Source organism: Seriola aureovittata, chromosome 16 (genome assembly GCF_021018895.1).
Source record: "Seriola aureovittata isolate HTS-2021-v1 ecotype China chromosome 16, ASM2101889v1, whole genome shotgun sequence".
Classification (NCBI taxonomy): Eukaryota; Metazoa; Chordata; class Actinopteri; order Carangiformes; family Carangidae; genus Seriola; species Seriola aureovittata.
The window spans coordinates 21,827,695-21,842,806 of record NC_079379.1 but is presented as its reverse complement, the minus strand read 5'-3'; the positions used below and the strand labels follow the sequence as shown (position 1 = coordinate 21,842,806).

General features: G+C 41.2%; 1 protein-coding gene across 3 annotated transcripts in view; it reads left to right on the top strand.

Moving 5' to 3' along the window:
- LOC130183882 (CMP-N-acetylneuraminate-beta-galactosamide-alpha-2,3-sialyltransferase 1-like) overlaps positions 1–15,112 on the top strand; it is a 58,850-nt gene that overhangs the window by 32,882 nt on the left and 10,856 nt on the right. For 2 of the 3 annotated variants that reach the window (XM_056399623.1, XM_056399626.1), the window contains exons 2-3: positions 566–1,237; positions 3,447–3,640. In XM_056399623.1, the coding sequence (XP_056255598.1) occupies positions 947–1,237; positions 3,447–3,640 (485 nt within the window). In that variant the 5' untranslated portion in view covers positions 566–946. Of the gene's footprint in view, positions 1–232; positions 1,238–3,446; positions 3,641–15,112 lie in introns of those variants that run through there. The other variant, XM_056399624.1, reaches the window with a different exon arrangement.

The following is a 15,112-nucleotide window of genomic DNA, read 5'->3' as shown; positions in this document are numbered from 1 at the left end:
TTCCCTAATGTACACTATCTGAAATTGTATTTGTGAATGTGGGCACTGTACCAGTGACTCATTTTGGTATTATCCCAGTTAGTAAAAAAGATTTGTGCATTTGGACTTTCATTTTACCTCGGATAACAAAGGCTGTTTCCAGTTATTGACAGATTCCTAACAGTGGGATTGGTGATTAAGGTTGGTGCCTGTTTGTTCCAGAGCTGTAATAATCCTCACAATCAATGGAGGCATTTCTGGTGTTTGACGGTCTTTTTAAGAGCTGAGAGACTGCGACGCATCCTGTGTAATTTGAAGATGAAGAAGAAGAAGAAAAAGGAGAAGAAAAAAAAACAGAGCAATAAACAAAACCCTGAAAATGAAACACTGCCATGCAAAGAAATTGTAGGGTTGATGTGACAGTTTCATTTTGTAACTATTTGTACTGTGAAATTACAAGAACTCTGAGCAGTGCAGAATTTACATCCACTGTCTGCTTATGGTTAAACAGTATTCAGGGTTCACAGGTTGTTTTTCCCTTAATGTTTCCCAGTGTCACAGAAATGTCCTTTTATTTGCCTTCTAGATGGATCATTAAAGAATGGATGACACATCAGTCACTGACCTCACAGAGTCAACATCCCGACAGTCAGCAAAAGTGGCTGAATCTGATTAAGCAGGAGGCATCAAGCTGACAGACCCCGGCTGTGGATTTACCTTCCTTTGGTTTATGTAAAATCTAAGAAGGAAACACATGGATGGATTTTATTGAGGATATTGGTTCCCATCCACATGCTGTGTTTTCTGGAGGATAAGAACAACAGGTTACGCTCAATCCACCACAGAGAGATGTGGTCAACAGGGTCGCTTTTTTTCTCACACCTTCGGGACTCGAGATTTATCATGATGCTATTTTCGTCCGTCGCCCTCCCAAAGTTCCCGGCCAACTGATTCTGACTGTGACGACATGTCTCTACCCAAGCGGAGGAGAATCAGGACTTTTGCCGTGCTCTTTTGCATTATTACCTTCACGACGTTCCTGTTCAGTTACACTTTCCGAGACCCCTCGCTCTACTTCTTCAAGTACGCCTTTCACCTGTCGGACAACTTTTTCTCCAAAGGGCCATGCGCCTGTCAGCAGTGCATGACGGAGCTGGAGGACGACCCCTGGTTCGCTGAGCACTTCAATCAGTCCGTCCACCCGCTGATGACCAGAGAGAACAGCGTCCTCTCTGATGACACCTTTAAATGGTGGCAGGTAAGGATTCTTGGGAGTTTTTTTGTTCGTTTTAAGGGGATTTGCATTGTGATCCTATAGAGGACTGAGAGAAACATCCACATTCAGCCTCTGAGAGCAGATGAGGTGCTGAGAACAAAGCCTGTGCATGAATAATATAAAAATAAAAAAACCAAGATCACGCACGCTGCTGTAAAGCTCCCAAGGAGTGTTTGTTTTTCGCCACATTGATTGTTTCAAATCCAAGGGATTTTCACCAGGATCAAGTTGTGAAGCAAACTCCCACGCACAATTTGTTCACATTTAACAAGTGAGGCGGTGGATATGGAAATTGTTGTTTTCTCCCAGCATCTCTCCCAAATCTGTGGACGAGGCGGCGAGCGATAGATGTTTATACCATTATAACTTCAATGTATAGCTGATAGCACAACCCTTAGCTCGGCCCCCTGCAACCTGCCTCCTTCAGTCCGACAGTAATAACACAAACGTTGCAAATATTATGCAAACATGCCGCTGTTCATGAATATGTTTTGACCACAGTTTTTCCCAACAGCTTATTAAGGGGAAAAAAATGTAGCCTTCAATACCTTTAAACATTAAAACAATACATAAAGTATGTAAGTTTCTCTCTCACAGAAGATGCGATTGAGTTGTTTTATAGGAAGTGTAGTTTGTAAAGTCTGACTCATGTAAGGAACTGAAAGCCAGTGTGCTGCTTTGATTCCCATTCCTTTTTTTAATCAGCTTCTCAAGTACAAATTCAATTTTCCGGAGGTGTAATACTAATTTGCTGGAGTGCTTCTTTAACGGTCACCTCATGGTTTTATTTAGATAAAGAAAACACGCAGTAAATTGTTTCTTTCCAATTAGAGCTAACGAGATAAAGGATTTTCACTCTTTGATTTCGAAATTCATTGAAGTTAGTTAAAATGAATATCCATGAAAATCCACTAACTTTACTCTAGTTTTCAGTTTTGACTACGACCTGACACTGCAGTCGTTATCTCTGCCTCCCTCCCGTGTGATGGATTTTGTCACCTGTGTGATTGCTGTGAGTGTTAAATGACTGCTCATCTGCAGTGACAGATGTTTACTGTTACTTCCTCATGTCAGACTCCAGGTCCAGCTCCACAGGAAATATCTAAATGGATGTAATGCCAAGTACAACACATAAAAAATCTAACCCATAATTATTTATAGATACAATAGTTGTTAAAATGTTTTGTGGAGGATTTCTTTTTTTAAATCCCCTTTCTTGTAAATTAGAATTCACGTCAGCTATAGAACTAATTAGGCACCAGCGCTAATTTAATTCTGTCAAATCAATATATACTGTACTTTCTGTACATCCAATTATTAAAGTACAGCTCTCTAAATTAGAAAAGCCCATTGACAAATTGTATGTCACACAATTATACTACCTTTGTCTGGAAGCCATCCAGTGCCTTCGGTGTTCCCACATTCACCTCACACCGTGTCCAATTAGAGGCAAGAATAGAAAAATTACTGCAAGGTTGCCTCCTGTCACTATTCATTTCAAGAAATGCTCCTCACAGGGAGCTTGATGAGGCAAGTGTCACGAATCAACGCGAGTCCAGCCAGATGGCTCGGGCTGTGCTGCTGCAAGGCAAGGGCACGACCTCCAGGTGTACCGGGCTCTTTGTTCCAGTAAGATGTCAAAGCTTACACGTTCCACAGCTAAGTGTAATGGCTGTAAAGGAAGAGAAGCTCATCAGACGCGAAACATGTCTGATGTACATCAAGTAATCTGGGTTTCAGTAGAGTTTTAAAAGCTGTATTTCAGCAAGTATTAACCATATTCAATATCAAATAAAATTCATAAATTGTTATAGGATTTCTCCAGACTTGGCACGGTGGAAAAGGCGCAATAAAAATATTTAGCCCATGAGTCACCAAAACTGCATTAAAGCTCGTGTGAGATTGTAGCAGAACATTCTGTATCCGTTCCGTTTCCAGCCGCCACAGCACAATATGTAACAGCATACGGAGCGCACACATTCCTGCATTTATTTACTGTCTCTCCGAGTTCAAAGCCACCCGAAGAAGGCCAGGCCAAAAGAGCCCCCACAGACGGAGCTAAGCTGCCCCTGAGGTTATTTCAGAAATGTGCTTGGTGTCTCGAGCTCCGCTGCCCTTGTTCAATCACTTCTACTTAAAGTGGCCCTAGAGCCACGGCTGTCTCTGAGGCCTGTCTCTGCTGTGTCACCAGTGGTTGCAGTCAGAGAGGCAGCCGGCCAACTTCAGTGAAGTGGTGGAGGAGCTGTTCCAAGTCATCCCTGATGAGGTGCTCTACATGGACGCCAGCCCCGAGCGCTGCAGGTCCTGCGCTGTGGTGGGGAACTCTGGGAACCTTAAAGGGTCCCAGTACGGCAGCCTCATCGACTCCAGTGATTTCATCATAAGGTCAGTTAGTGCTTCAGTCTTTGGTGTGGTTGCAAAAATAACACAGCCACACACTCTTGACATTTGCAGTGGTATTTACTCATTTTTGTCACTGACAATAGAATCCTTTTACGCTCTTGGACTGAACTCTCATTTCCATTTTCTTTCACACTGAGTCTTATTTTTGTAGCTTCGGCTCAAATTTCTGTCGATTGTGACGACACTGTTCCCACCACAGTTAATGACAATTTTCAACAGTTTAACCAGATTATCTAACCCACTCGATTTGGAGATAAAACCTGAAGTTCGCTGCAGAAATGTTGGCACCACTCCTTCAGTCAGAGCAATAGCTGTCAAGGTCATGCTATCTTTATTTTTTTGAGTGGGAATTTTGGGGATTTCAACAACTTGAAGGGTTCACATTTTGCAGTAATGCATAAATTACATGTTTTTAAAAAAAATACTTTTATCAGATATTTCTTAGACTCAATATACTGTATATATATGTCATACTAAAAGTGTTTGCATTGCCAGATAAACATTCAATGATGTTCAGTTTAGTATCACAGTCATAAGTCATCCAGCATTTTTACTTAGAAAATGATTTAAATGATCAAAACACAGTATATGCAGATTTTCTATCTGCTAATAGCCCCAATTATCCTTCAACATTTATGCTGTTCCAGCTGTAATGCTGATGCTTCTGTTCTCTTTACTGGGCTTTCTATTTTTCACTTTGGGGACATTTGTGCCTTTATTCAAAGGCAGACAGTACAGAGGTGACGGGAAATGAGGGCGAAGACATACAGCCATGAATAATTGAACTTGGGTTGCTGCTGTTAACCACTTGGCCCCATATACCGAGCTTTCACTGGACTGGACCTAACTCAAGTTGGTTTTCATTTTTCATTCAGTTGACTTCAGGTTTTAGTGAGAAGGTCTAGGCCGTTGGTTGTTGTGTGTAACACTGATGAGTCCCGAGACAAATATGTAATCAAACTAGCTGCATCATATCCATCATATTATATGCGTACAACAATGTTTTTTATATATAATTAGTTTATTCACTGGCAGACAAACACTAGACAAAGCCTTCATTTTGCTTTTAGTGTAGCGCTCCCATCTCTCACTGTCACATTCATTTGTGCTGTGTCCCAGCCTGCTCTCAGCTCAGAGGTGTGGTTTGAGGTTTGACTTCACACATCTTCATTCTGCACTCGGATATAACTATAAATATTTGAAAAAATTATCTTAACAAAGCATCAGATGAAAACAATGGAGTATGAGTATTTAAATGTTTGTTCCCTGCCTCAGGGCGGCAGGAAACAAGAGAGGAGTTTGTCGCTCCCTGTAATCTGTCACACTAATTGCAGCTCTGCAGAGAATGAATTGGAAAAGATGGAAAACATGACAAGATTTTCTCTGGGGGGAGGTGTGGGTGTGCTATCTGCTGCAAAACTGTTAATTTCATGATAAAATTAAGCTAACTGGGGAAAAAAACCCTTCTCTTTCAGATTTAAGACTTCAGTGTTCATGCAATATCTCCAGGCTGGACAAATCACAGATCTGAGGCTTGGCCGTCTTTTTGCAGGTTTGGTTAAGACTCAGAATAAATACTGATCTGTAGATGGAGCCGAAGGCTGCAGGGGCGGAATATGCAAATTCCTAAAGAGGAAAACAGTCCAGTGGCTGTAACCAGAGACTGAAAACCAGTGCCTTTCAGATATCCACAATGCAATTCACCCAGATCCTCTAAAGCCCTTCTTTATAGACTATTATGAATATTGAACGGCAATGGCCTATCGGCTAGAGCCTCTTGTTTGTTTAGCAGATTGCGGTGGTAAAATAGATTTGAGTCATAAGAGGAGCCTTTGCATCTGCCTTTGACCGACAGAAATAAGCTCTGTGGCTTTTGAATAATGAAAATGTATAAAGGATATGTTGTTTGACGCACAACCAAGCCATCAAAGCTATTAAGATTGGATTCAAATTATGCTTTTTATTCATCTAAAATATATTAATTGACAGACCGAAGCTCATGCTCGCTAAAATTTTTCAGACATCTTATCTTAAAACTCAGCACACAACATACCCATTTCCAGTTTGTATCTGATTGCAGATAAAAAAAAAGTACATTTTAGACATAAAGTCGATGCTTTTATCTAGTAAATGTGAAAATGCAGCTAACTTTATGGAGTTGAAGACACAGAGATAGTGGAATCACACTTCATCTCTCCTGTAGCTCGGACACATAGACGAGATAAGGGAGAACAATTTGGACCAAACAACAAACAAAACTGGCTCGGGAGACGCTTGTCTCGAATCATGATCAGTTAATTGTACTGGAAAGTTGACCATAAAGGTGAGGAACACAACCACTCTATAATTGTGTATAAGTACTTGCATGAATAAAACAGTGAAAACAAATGAGACTCAGTTTAATACTGCAACAGTGGAAACAAAAAGAAGTGGAGATAAAAAGAAATATGTGATTCACTCTTCATACTGAATCCTTTAAACACTTGTACATGTCACATATAAGATTTCTATAGGCACCCTTTTCATAAACATGAAAACACATGCAAATAACTTTTGAAAGAAGATGTCAGTTATAGTGTGTAGGCTGGACTTGTGTTGCTGACACAGTGTTGACATTTGCTGTTGCTATTCTTGCATGAATTGAATAATATAGTCAGTGTTAATTTCATCAAGAAAAACTGTAATTAAAATTATAAAAACCTTTTATTACAAGTTTTGCCAGGTTTGTTGCTGGGAGCAGGCGGTGGTGATTGCCGCCCTCTGAGCAGCACTACATTTTCAGGGCAGATTGGAGGCTGCAGTGAGTCACTAATCGGAAAGTGACAAGAGGAGCTAGTTGGTTAGCGTGCTAACTTCAGTAGAAGCAAATATGTGATAGAGACAAGAGTCAACACTGATGTTGCTTTCCACCGATAGGGACAGAGTAAAGGAATGACGTTGCAACGGTTCTTCTAGACGTAAACAGTTGTTAATGCTAACCTTAGCTGTGTAGCTATAGCAAAACTTACAAGTAGCTCCTTTAAGTATTTGTTGACTAAGAGAACTCCCTTGTTCATTCATTTACTACTTCCTATATAACAGACATGTTATATAGTAAATGAAATGAAATGAATATAGCGTACTCATTTCAGACACAGTCGAAAAGTAGTTTGGGTCTGTGGAATAAAGGCGTGGATGCTTTAGAGGAGGCTGAGACAATCACCAGCCTATCAGATATTCTGGGTGAAATGAGGACTGTCGTAAGATTGATGGCTTCATGACGATGTGGCTGATACAAAGATCTTATCAAGAGTAACCAAAGCGCTGCTTAAATATCCGAAAGCAAAATTCACAAAGCATTCTAGCTTGGCTCTTAATTTATCACGGCATGACTTTGTCAACCTGCCGTGACATGTTGCCTCTGTGTAAAGCCACATTACTGCACTTATCTTCTTTGCCAGCCTCCACTGTGACAGCAGCATGGCATTGTCTACCAATTCAATTATCAGATGATAGGGACACTACCGAGACAAGAGTTATTACTTTGGTATTAGCAGAGTAGTTTCCCGCAGAAGCATGCCATGTAAATATGCTGATTTCTCTGTCTTTGTCATAGCCCGAGCTTCACATTTGCAGTCGTGCTTGGTTGGAAGGCATGGTGCCGAGCCAAAAGGTCACCCTAGCTACACTGGAACAATCAGTGCACGACTAAGGTGTAGAATACACATTTCACAAAACATGGGCATCATATTTGAGGGCAATACTCTGCCCAGAATAGGTTTTTCAGAAAGTCAAATCACTCACATCTCTTCTGAACACGGAATAAATGATCATATGCAATTACATTCTCTCAGTACGTCTGTATGCTCTATGGGCACACCAGCGTATTTCGTATGAAAAGAAGTAGCCTGTCTTGGATGTGTGATTGTCTCATCATTCATATTTACTCTGCTGAATTGAGGATCAGTCAAGCTTATATTCTACACGATGATGTAAGCCCCTGCAAATAACTTCATTAAGATGGATCTTAAAGCCAGCAGATGTAATAGGTAGGCACATCACATTTGTGACTCAAAATCCCTGTTTGAAATTGGCTTTTAAACACGGATTTTCACACAACTAATGTGCAAGCTTTCCAGCTTTAGCCGTCTTCTGAGTTTGCCCCACAACTAGTAATGATGATCTTTAAACCTGTTTACACGATTCAGAGAGTGCACTTTTTCCTTTCTCAGTGAGAGTGTTGTTACCATAATCATATGTTCCCGAGGGCCCACGAATGACCACAATACGCCTCACAAGTGCCTCTTACTCACCAACAACCTCTGACTAAGGACAGATAGGCTGCTCTCTGTGTTTGTAATCAGTGCCCTGAAGCTCGAACAAAAGTCAAGTCCTCAAAGCTTGTTTTTGCATTATTCCTCCTGCTTATTATTATTGTTCTATCAAATTGGAGCAGGGCAATAAAAGACCTTAATAAAAATTTCGAATTAATTACTTCATTTTCATGTGAGCCCGGTCAATGCTGCAATCACATCTGTCGTTTGCTCAGTGAACCTATTTGTTATTGTGACACAAAGAACAATGGAGTTCAGGAGCTTGATTGCCTCTTGGGCTGCACACGTGTGTCACCAGGGCACTGTAAGAAACAAAGGCCATCCATCAAACGTCCATTTTGTGACGTGAATTGAAATTAGTTTATAAGTGCACAGAGCGGAGCAAGAATAAAACAGAAACCCCGACATCAGTGGCAGTTAATGTTTCCTTCTGCAGGAAATTGAATCAGCCTTGATCATTTAAGTGCAAAGTAAGCAGGTAGGTATGTTAAGGAGAAGAGCATGTAGACACCTAAAGGAGCTATTTGTAGATTTTGCTATTGCTATATAGCCAACGTTAGCATTAACAGCTGTTTACTTACCAGTCTAGAAGAAATGTTGTGAGCTGACCATCAAACTTCAAAGCCACCCTTTTGTTTTGCTTCTATTTCAATCACTTTTTTTCTTCTACTGAAGTTAGCATGCTAACCAGCTAGCTCGGATCTGGCCAGCCTCATCTCTTTCCGATACCGAGTCACTGTAGCGTCCAGTCTGACCTGAAGAAGTAGAGTTGTTCAGGTGACGTATTATAAGCTCTTGTCATGTAAAAACATCGATGGCCGAAGCTCTCAGCAAGACTGGTAAGTAAACAGCTGTTAATGCTAACATTGGCTACGTATGATAGCAAAACGTACAAATAGCCCCTTTAAGGTGGATTCATTCTTGATGCTATGGTATGTCGAGGGTAGACTTACTACATGGATCGTACCACTGGAGCACTAAACAACTGTATCATACGTGATCAGGTAGTATCGCGCTGTACTCGAGCTACAGTGTAGCTACAGGGGCTACCTGAAGCTATGCTGCAACCCGTAGCTAATGCACAACTAAAAATCCAATCTTTAACATATTATGCTGCAATTTGCTGCTTTGCTTCATTAGCCTGTCAGATTTCTAGCAGGCACAGAATTTGAAAAATCAACTATTTGTTCAAGGAAAGTTTACTTAAACTAGGGCATATTGCTTTTGAATAACTCTGGCAATCATTCTTCGTTTTACTGAAGATACAGCTACAAGTGAGCCCAGCATCGCAAAGTAATAAAGAGAAGGATCTGTATCTGGGCTGATCCAGGCATTTTTTAGTGGATTGGTATCGACTTCTTTCCTGACTGTAATCTGTGTTTTGCCCACCTCGGCCTGTTAGTGTTGCAGTGTGTAGCTCTCCTTTATGACAGACGGGCTCCACAGTGCAGCATTCACATCCAAGTGAAAGTCAGATTGTATGAGTGGTGAGAGTCTGAGTCAAAACACTGAGGTTGGCAAAGTACATGAATTCACTTAACTCTGTCGCTAATTGCCATTAGCAAAGGGCAGGGTACAAAACATTCATGTAGGCTAGCAGCTAATTGTTTTTAGCCAACAATGACCGTCTCTTTCACCAGATAAAATGACAAACATCGCCCACGGCACATCATAGCTGTCACTAACTGCTGTGAATTTCATGAGGAAATTAGCATTAATTAAACATGTCTGTTGGCTGGTTAAAGTCCTCTCTGTTAGTTCTCAGCCAGAAAGAAGATCAACTCTTTAACACCACTGTACAATCAGCTTTGTGTTTATTAATGCATCAAATCTAATGTCTTCTCTCTAGCTGATTGCTGCAGGTCAATCTCAGAAGTCTTACTCTGCAGTTAAACTTTCATTTATTGTATCAGTAATTTAAATTTTATATTTCTGAACCAGTGTTGTCAGTATAAATGGGCTCCAGCTGTTATTTCAGTGTGTCAGATACATATTTAATCAACATTTAAATACATTTAAAATCGACATATACCCAGTATTAAACGACTCGGACTGAGGCCAGAAAACTTGATCGTGACATCTCTTCAAAAAAACACAAGATGTCACAGAACCCAGTTTAGTTGTATTGTATAAACCACACTGCACTTTTTTCAAAGTGAAACCAAAGGTAGGTCACCGCAGGAAAGACTTGCACATGAAATCTTAATGAGTTTGAAATACTAAGTAACGAGCACTTAGACTCGTTAAGGGAGTTCCCACATTGTAACAGATGAGGGCTTCTTTAACGAGCTGTGAGGTGAGGTATGGTGAGGGTTTCACTAGTGGGTTTACCTATATAGGGAATCAGGCAGTCAGTAAGAAACATTCATTGTTGTTGGCAGTCTGGCATAGAGCTAAACCTGCAATGAGTTTTACACCCAAAACTCTATAGTGGATACCTAATAGATCAAGAATCGATTGCAACATCCTGCTATATACCTAAAGGACTTACAGTTCATTACACAGCCTTTCTCTTGTCTCGGTCTACATCAGTCCACATCTTAAGAGAGTGGATAACGTAAGCTGTGGTTCGAGGACAACTGTAAGCCATCTGTAGCTAACAGGCACCGTTCGACACTCAGCGCCACATTGAGTGCAACTTTAGTATTCATCCTGTTAATCACAAAGCCTCAAGCTTCAAAACCACACCTGAGACCCTGCGCCTTCATCTCATCTGTTGCCTCATTCTGGCCCCACCTCATAAAAATGTATACAGTGTTCATTCCTCATCATGATTATCAGTCGGCTGGAACCGCGTAGACACACTCCGGCTTAGAGAGGAGAGTGGTGGTAACAGCAGAGAAGTGCGGTGAGCATGTGAAGAAATGAGACAGGACTGAAACACCACTGACCTTTAAAGTGTTAGTTGGCTATTACATGCTGCGTGATCCGGCTGCACCGTGAAGCACAGGGCTGTGTTATAGAGAGTACCGTGGTTCTTCGCTTTCAGCATTTTGAGGGCAAATGAATAATTATCAGGCAAATAATGTCCAACAATCTGCTGGCAGGCAAACAGCCCTGACATTAAACATGATATTAATCATTATTAGCATCACAAAACGAAAAAAAAAAAAACAGACGATTCCCAGAGAGAAAAGTCTGAGACATCAGACCTAACTGCAAAATCAAAGATGGCCTAAATCCACGATGATCTCATTGATGCTTTAATGTCAAAAGTGACAAATGACTGTGAATATGAAGACATAAACAGTAGTTTCCATTAATTAGTTAACCAACACTGACAGAATCTCTGCACTCTCTGATCGATAGCCTAATAATCAGAGTGCATTGTCATTTTTTTGTCTTCAATTATTCAGCTTGACATTTAGTGTTCATGTTAGCTGATATTGTGTTGGGTTTTTTTTTGTTTTGTTTGTTTTGCCCTAACCAATCAGTAGCAAGTGACATATCCAGCCAGCCACTGTCATGTGGAGTCGACACAGAATCTCTCCTATTTCTCTCATTGTTTAATTCAAGCCTCATTGCGGTTTCCCTCATTTGCAATGATGTCGAGATATATAGAAATACACTGAGTTAAAAATTCAAAAGAGGACAATATTCAGTGAAAGCAATTGCCGAGCCTCAACCTCCAGGGCTGAAAAATGAAGCCAACATGGAGGTTTGTGCTTTAAACGACAAATATATCTTCTCATGTATCAACACTTCAAATGAAACACAGGAAAAGTGTCAAATATGGGACTTTTAAAGAAAATGAGTTTTTGTGGCTGATCAGAGATGTGTTTTTGGGAGCAGTAAAGCTTTGGCTTATTGCTCGCTCAGGCAGGAGTCGGCAGCGGGGAACTTCTTGTCTGAAAACATATTTGCATGCTGGTGACCAATCGCTGCAGCCCGGCCGCTGCTAATCACTGATCTGCCTGCCATCAAATCCACAAATGATTTACACACAGGGGCATGAAACAAAAGATAAAAGCGGGCACACGTTTGAAATTACAGTTTAAGGAACATTACATTTTAAATCAACTAGAATTATTTCTTTAATGTTGTCATTGATTGCAGCATTGGAAATGCTTTGAGATAATGGTTGATAATTGATCACCTCCACCCCTCCACCCCAGCCCACCCCTGATTCCCCTGTTTTATATTATCTGTAAATAACCAAGCACTGAGCCATGATATTAAGAGAGAGTATAAAGGTAATCGAGCCTTGCACAAGCTGCAGCCTAAAATCCACACTAGCAGGTGCACTGATAAATTACACCCGCACCTCCTTACGCAGGAATGACACCAAGCTGAGCAACGATACATTGATGTGAAATGGAATAAACAATTAAAACTTCTGCAGTCAGTGATGTTTCATTCATGCATTTCATCTGAAGTGAAGTCATCAATGTTTTCCGTGCAGTCCATCTGATCTGACGCAGGTTCTTGGTGGTATTCACCCAGTCTTTGGTCAAGCCGTGTCTGAAAATACAAGCAGACATTACTGTTTGCCTGTTTGCAGTGAAACACTTTTCTCTGAAAAACTTTAATCATTGCTTTAGACCTTCATACAGTTCAACCTGACTTGTATATTTAAGCCTTTAAGAGTCACTTAAAAGTGAGTGAAGTTGATTGAAGCTTAAGACTTGCAGCCCCCGTATCGTTCTGCTCTAAATCACTGGTTGAGAGATCTGTCATTAGTAAAAAGTGAACACTCTGAATTTCCCTCTTCCACTGACAGTGAGTCCTGCTTTCTCCAGAGCGGTGTCACAGACCTGTACTCGTCTCTAAGCTATACGAGAGCCACATCAAAATCTTTACACGAGCTAACGTTCGAGGGTTGATCCTAATTATTCCACTTTAAAATCTAAGAAGCAACCTCCGCCTGACACTGTCGTGGTCTGCGTTATCCTGAGCGGTTGTGTACACCAGGTAAAATGCCTCCAGCAAACCATCTTGTTGGCGAAATGGGCTTTTCAAATTCTCAATACATCTGCTCCAGTTTGTTTCAAGTCCATCTGGTACAAATTTCCAGCGCCTAGACAGGAGGGTTGAGGGAGTTACAGCAGAAGTTGAATATTGATGAGACCAATCTGAAATGTTCGCCTCCTTAGAGCAGTTGACACCACACGCCTCCACAAGATTAAGTGAAGAGAGCAGCTCACTGAATCCACTTAACAACTTAAGCTAACTTCTTGAGTGACCCCTTACAGACTTGCATTATCGCAGCATTGACCCCTACAGTGAGTGATGGCAAGACCTATACAGTCTTCTCAAATCTCAAGAGAGGCGAATCCAAGAAGTTGAAATCAAAGATGTGTCCATTGTGTTGTGTGGAATCAATGACAGTTTGTGCCTCAGTGTTTTGTGTTTGACGACATTAAATTGGATTTAGGTTTGGTCATTTTTGGGAGATTGAAAAAAGGAATAGAAATAAGAAACTTAAGGGAAAGTCTATTACTTTTGTGTATAACTTGAGAAGAACATCACATAAAGTTCCATCAAAGCCTAGTCTCCTGTACACCTGCATAAATTGTGGTAATTACTTACATATCAGTATCATGAAGAAGAAGTCAGATGAGTGTCCCTGAAGCATTGCAAGTGATCAAATACATTTAACCGCAATGGTTATTAATAATGTATGGGTGTAATAGCAGAGGCGTAAATCAAGAGCCGAGAAAAACCAACCTTACCTTTAAGCACTGACATAAAGTAACGTGATGGTACAGTAGAATATCCCTGAATGTGCTGAAGTAGTGATGAATTCCTCACTGCCGTACTTTTTCATTTGCTCTGGACACTAAGGATCCATTTGCTGAGCAATTCCCACATCCCCCATAGTTACCATTAGGGGAGGAACCCAAGAACATAGTGCTGTCAAAAAAGTGTTCTTTCCTACTGAGATACTGCACCGTAAAAAACCTCTTGCCAATATCTTCGTCTTCCATACATTGCAGTTTTTTTTTTTTTTTTTAGCTCGGTCAGAGCCACGAACCTGGTTGGTTTTGATGAGTGTGCTCATCTCTTAAAGCCACTGCCAGCGGTGGCCAGAGCCGGCTTTACTTCCCCCGAACAGCTGACAGAAAGAACAGTACTTATTGCTTGTTAATGGTCAATCGCTCTTTTTCTCCTCCTCCTTTCCTTTTCCAAACAGGCTGTGCTGTGAGTTTTTGTAGATGCGATCGTATAAAACGACACATCATTATTGTGCTAACTGCTCTTCCTACCACCAACCCCCCCCACCCCCCCCCCCCATAATGCTACAAGTGATGATGCAATATCATAATGATCAGTGCTGTGTCGATAATACCCACAGACACATCTGGTGCGGCAGCTTCATTACCGCTGACACAACACTTCTCTCTTCTGGGACCGCCTGGCCTTCCAACACTTCACAGCTGTACCATTGCTTTAGTTTGATGTCGCATTAAAGACAGCTGTGCATCATGTCTCTACTTCCCTCTTGTTTTCATAAGCTGATTTAATGTATGTTTTTAATTCAGTTTCTCTTTCATTCAACCTTCAATTCGTGTTTTTTTTTAATCAGGCGCAGGCTTCAATATTTTTGGTTTTTGAAGATGAAAGGTGGATAGAAAAAGCTGTGAAAGCCGAATATGAAGCACCTGATTCTGCAATTTGCCTCAGCTCTACAGAGCGTCTTAGCAACTTTCAGCTCTTTCTTTTTGTTTTGGATTTCGCAGCGCTCAGCTTCACCAGCAGGCAGACACAGTTAGGGACAAACTTTTGAACACAGAGGAGCATCTAGGAGTATGTAACTTTGTGATGTCACAACAAAGCAGTCACCGCCCACAGCCAAACCCCCAAGCTCCGCCCACCCGGACCCACAACCCAACCTTGCAGGATTTGGTTTCTCTCAGTGTTTTACCTGAAATCTGTTATATTTCTATTAGATCACTCTGAAAAAAGTCAGCCAATCAGAAGAGAGGCTCAGAGCCTCTTCTCTCCTAGTTACAAAATGCTTCTTGTGGGAGGTGGTTTTCAGTCCTGACAGCCTCCGGCAGGAAATGTCAAGTTGTTCTATAGCTGTCATCTCAAGAGTCGGTAATGAGCAAGGTAACATTGCTCAGACCAGTGCTCCCAAACAGGTGATGCTACTCACACGGGGGGTCAACTCCATGATTTTCCTCCTCTGTGTCACCAC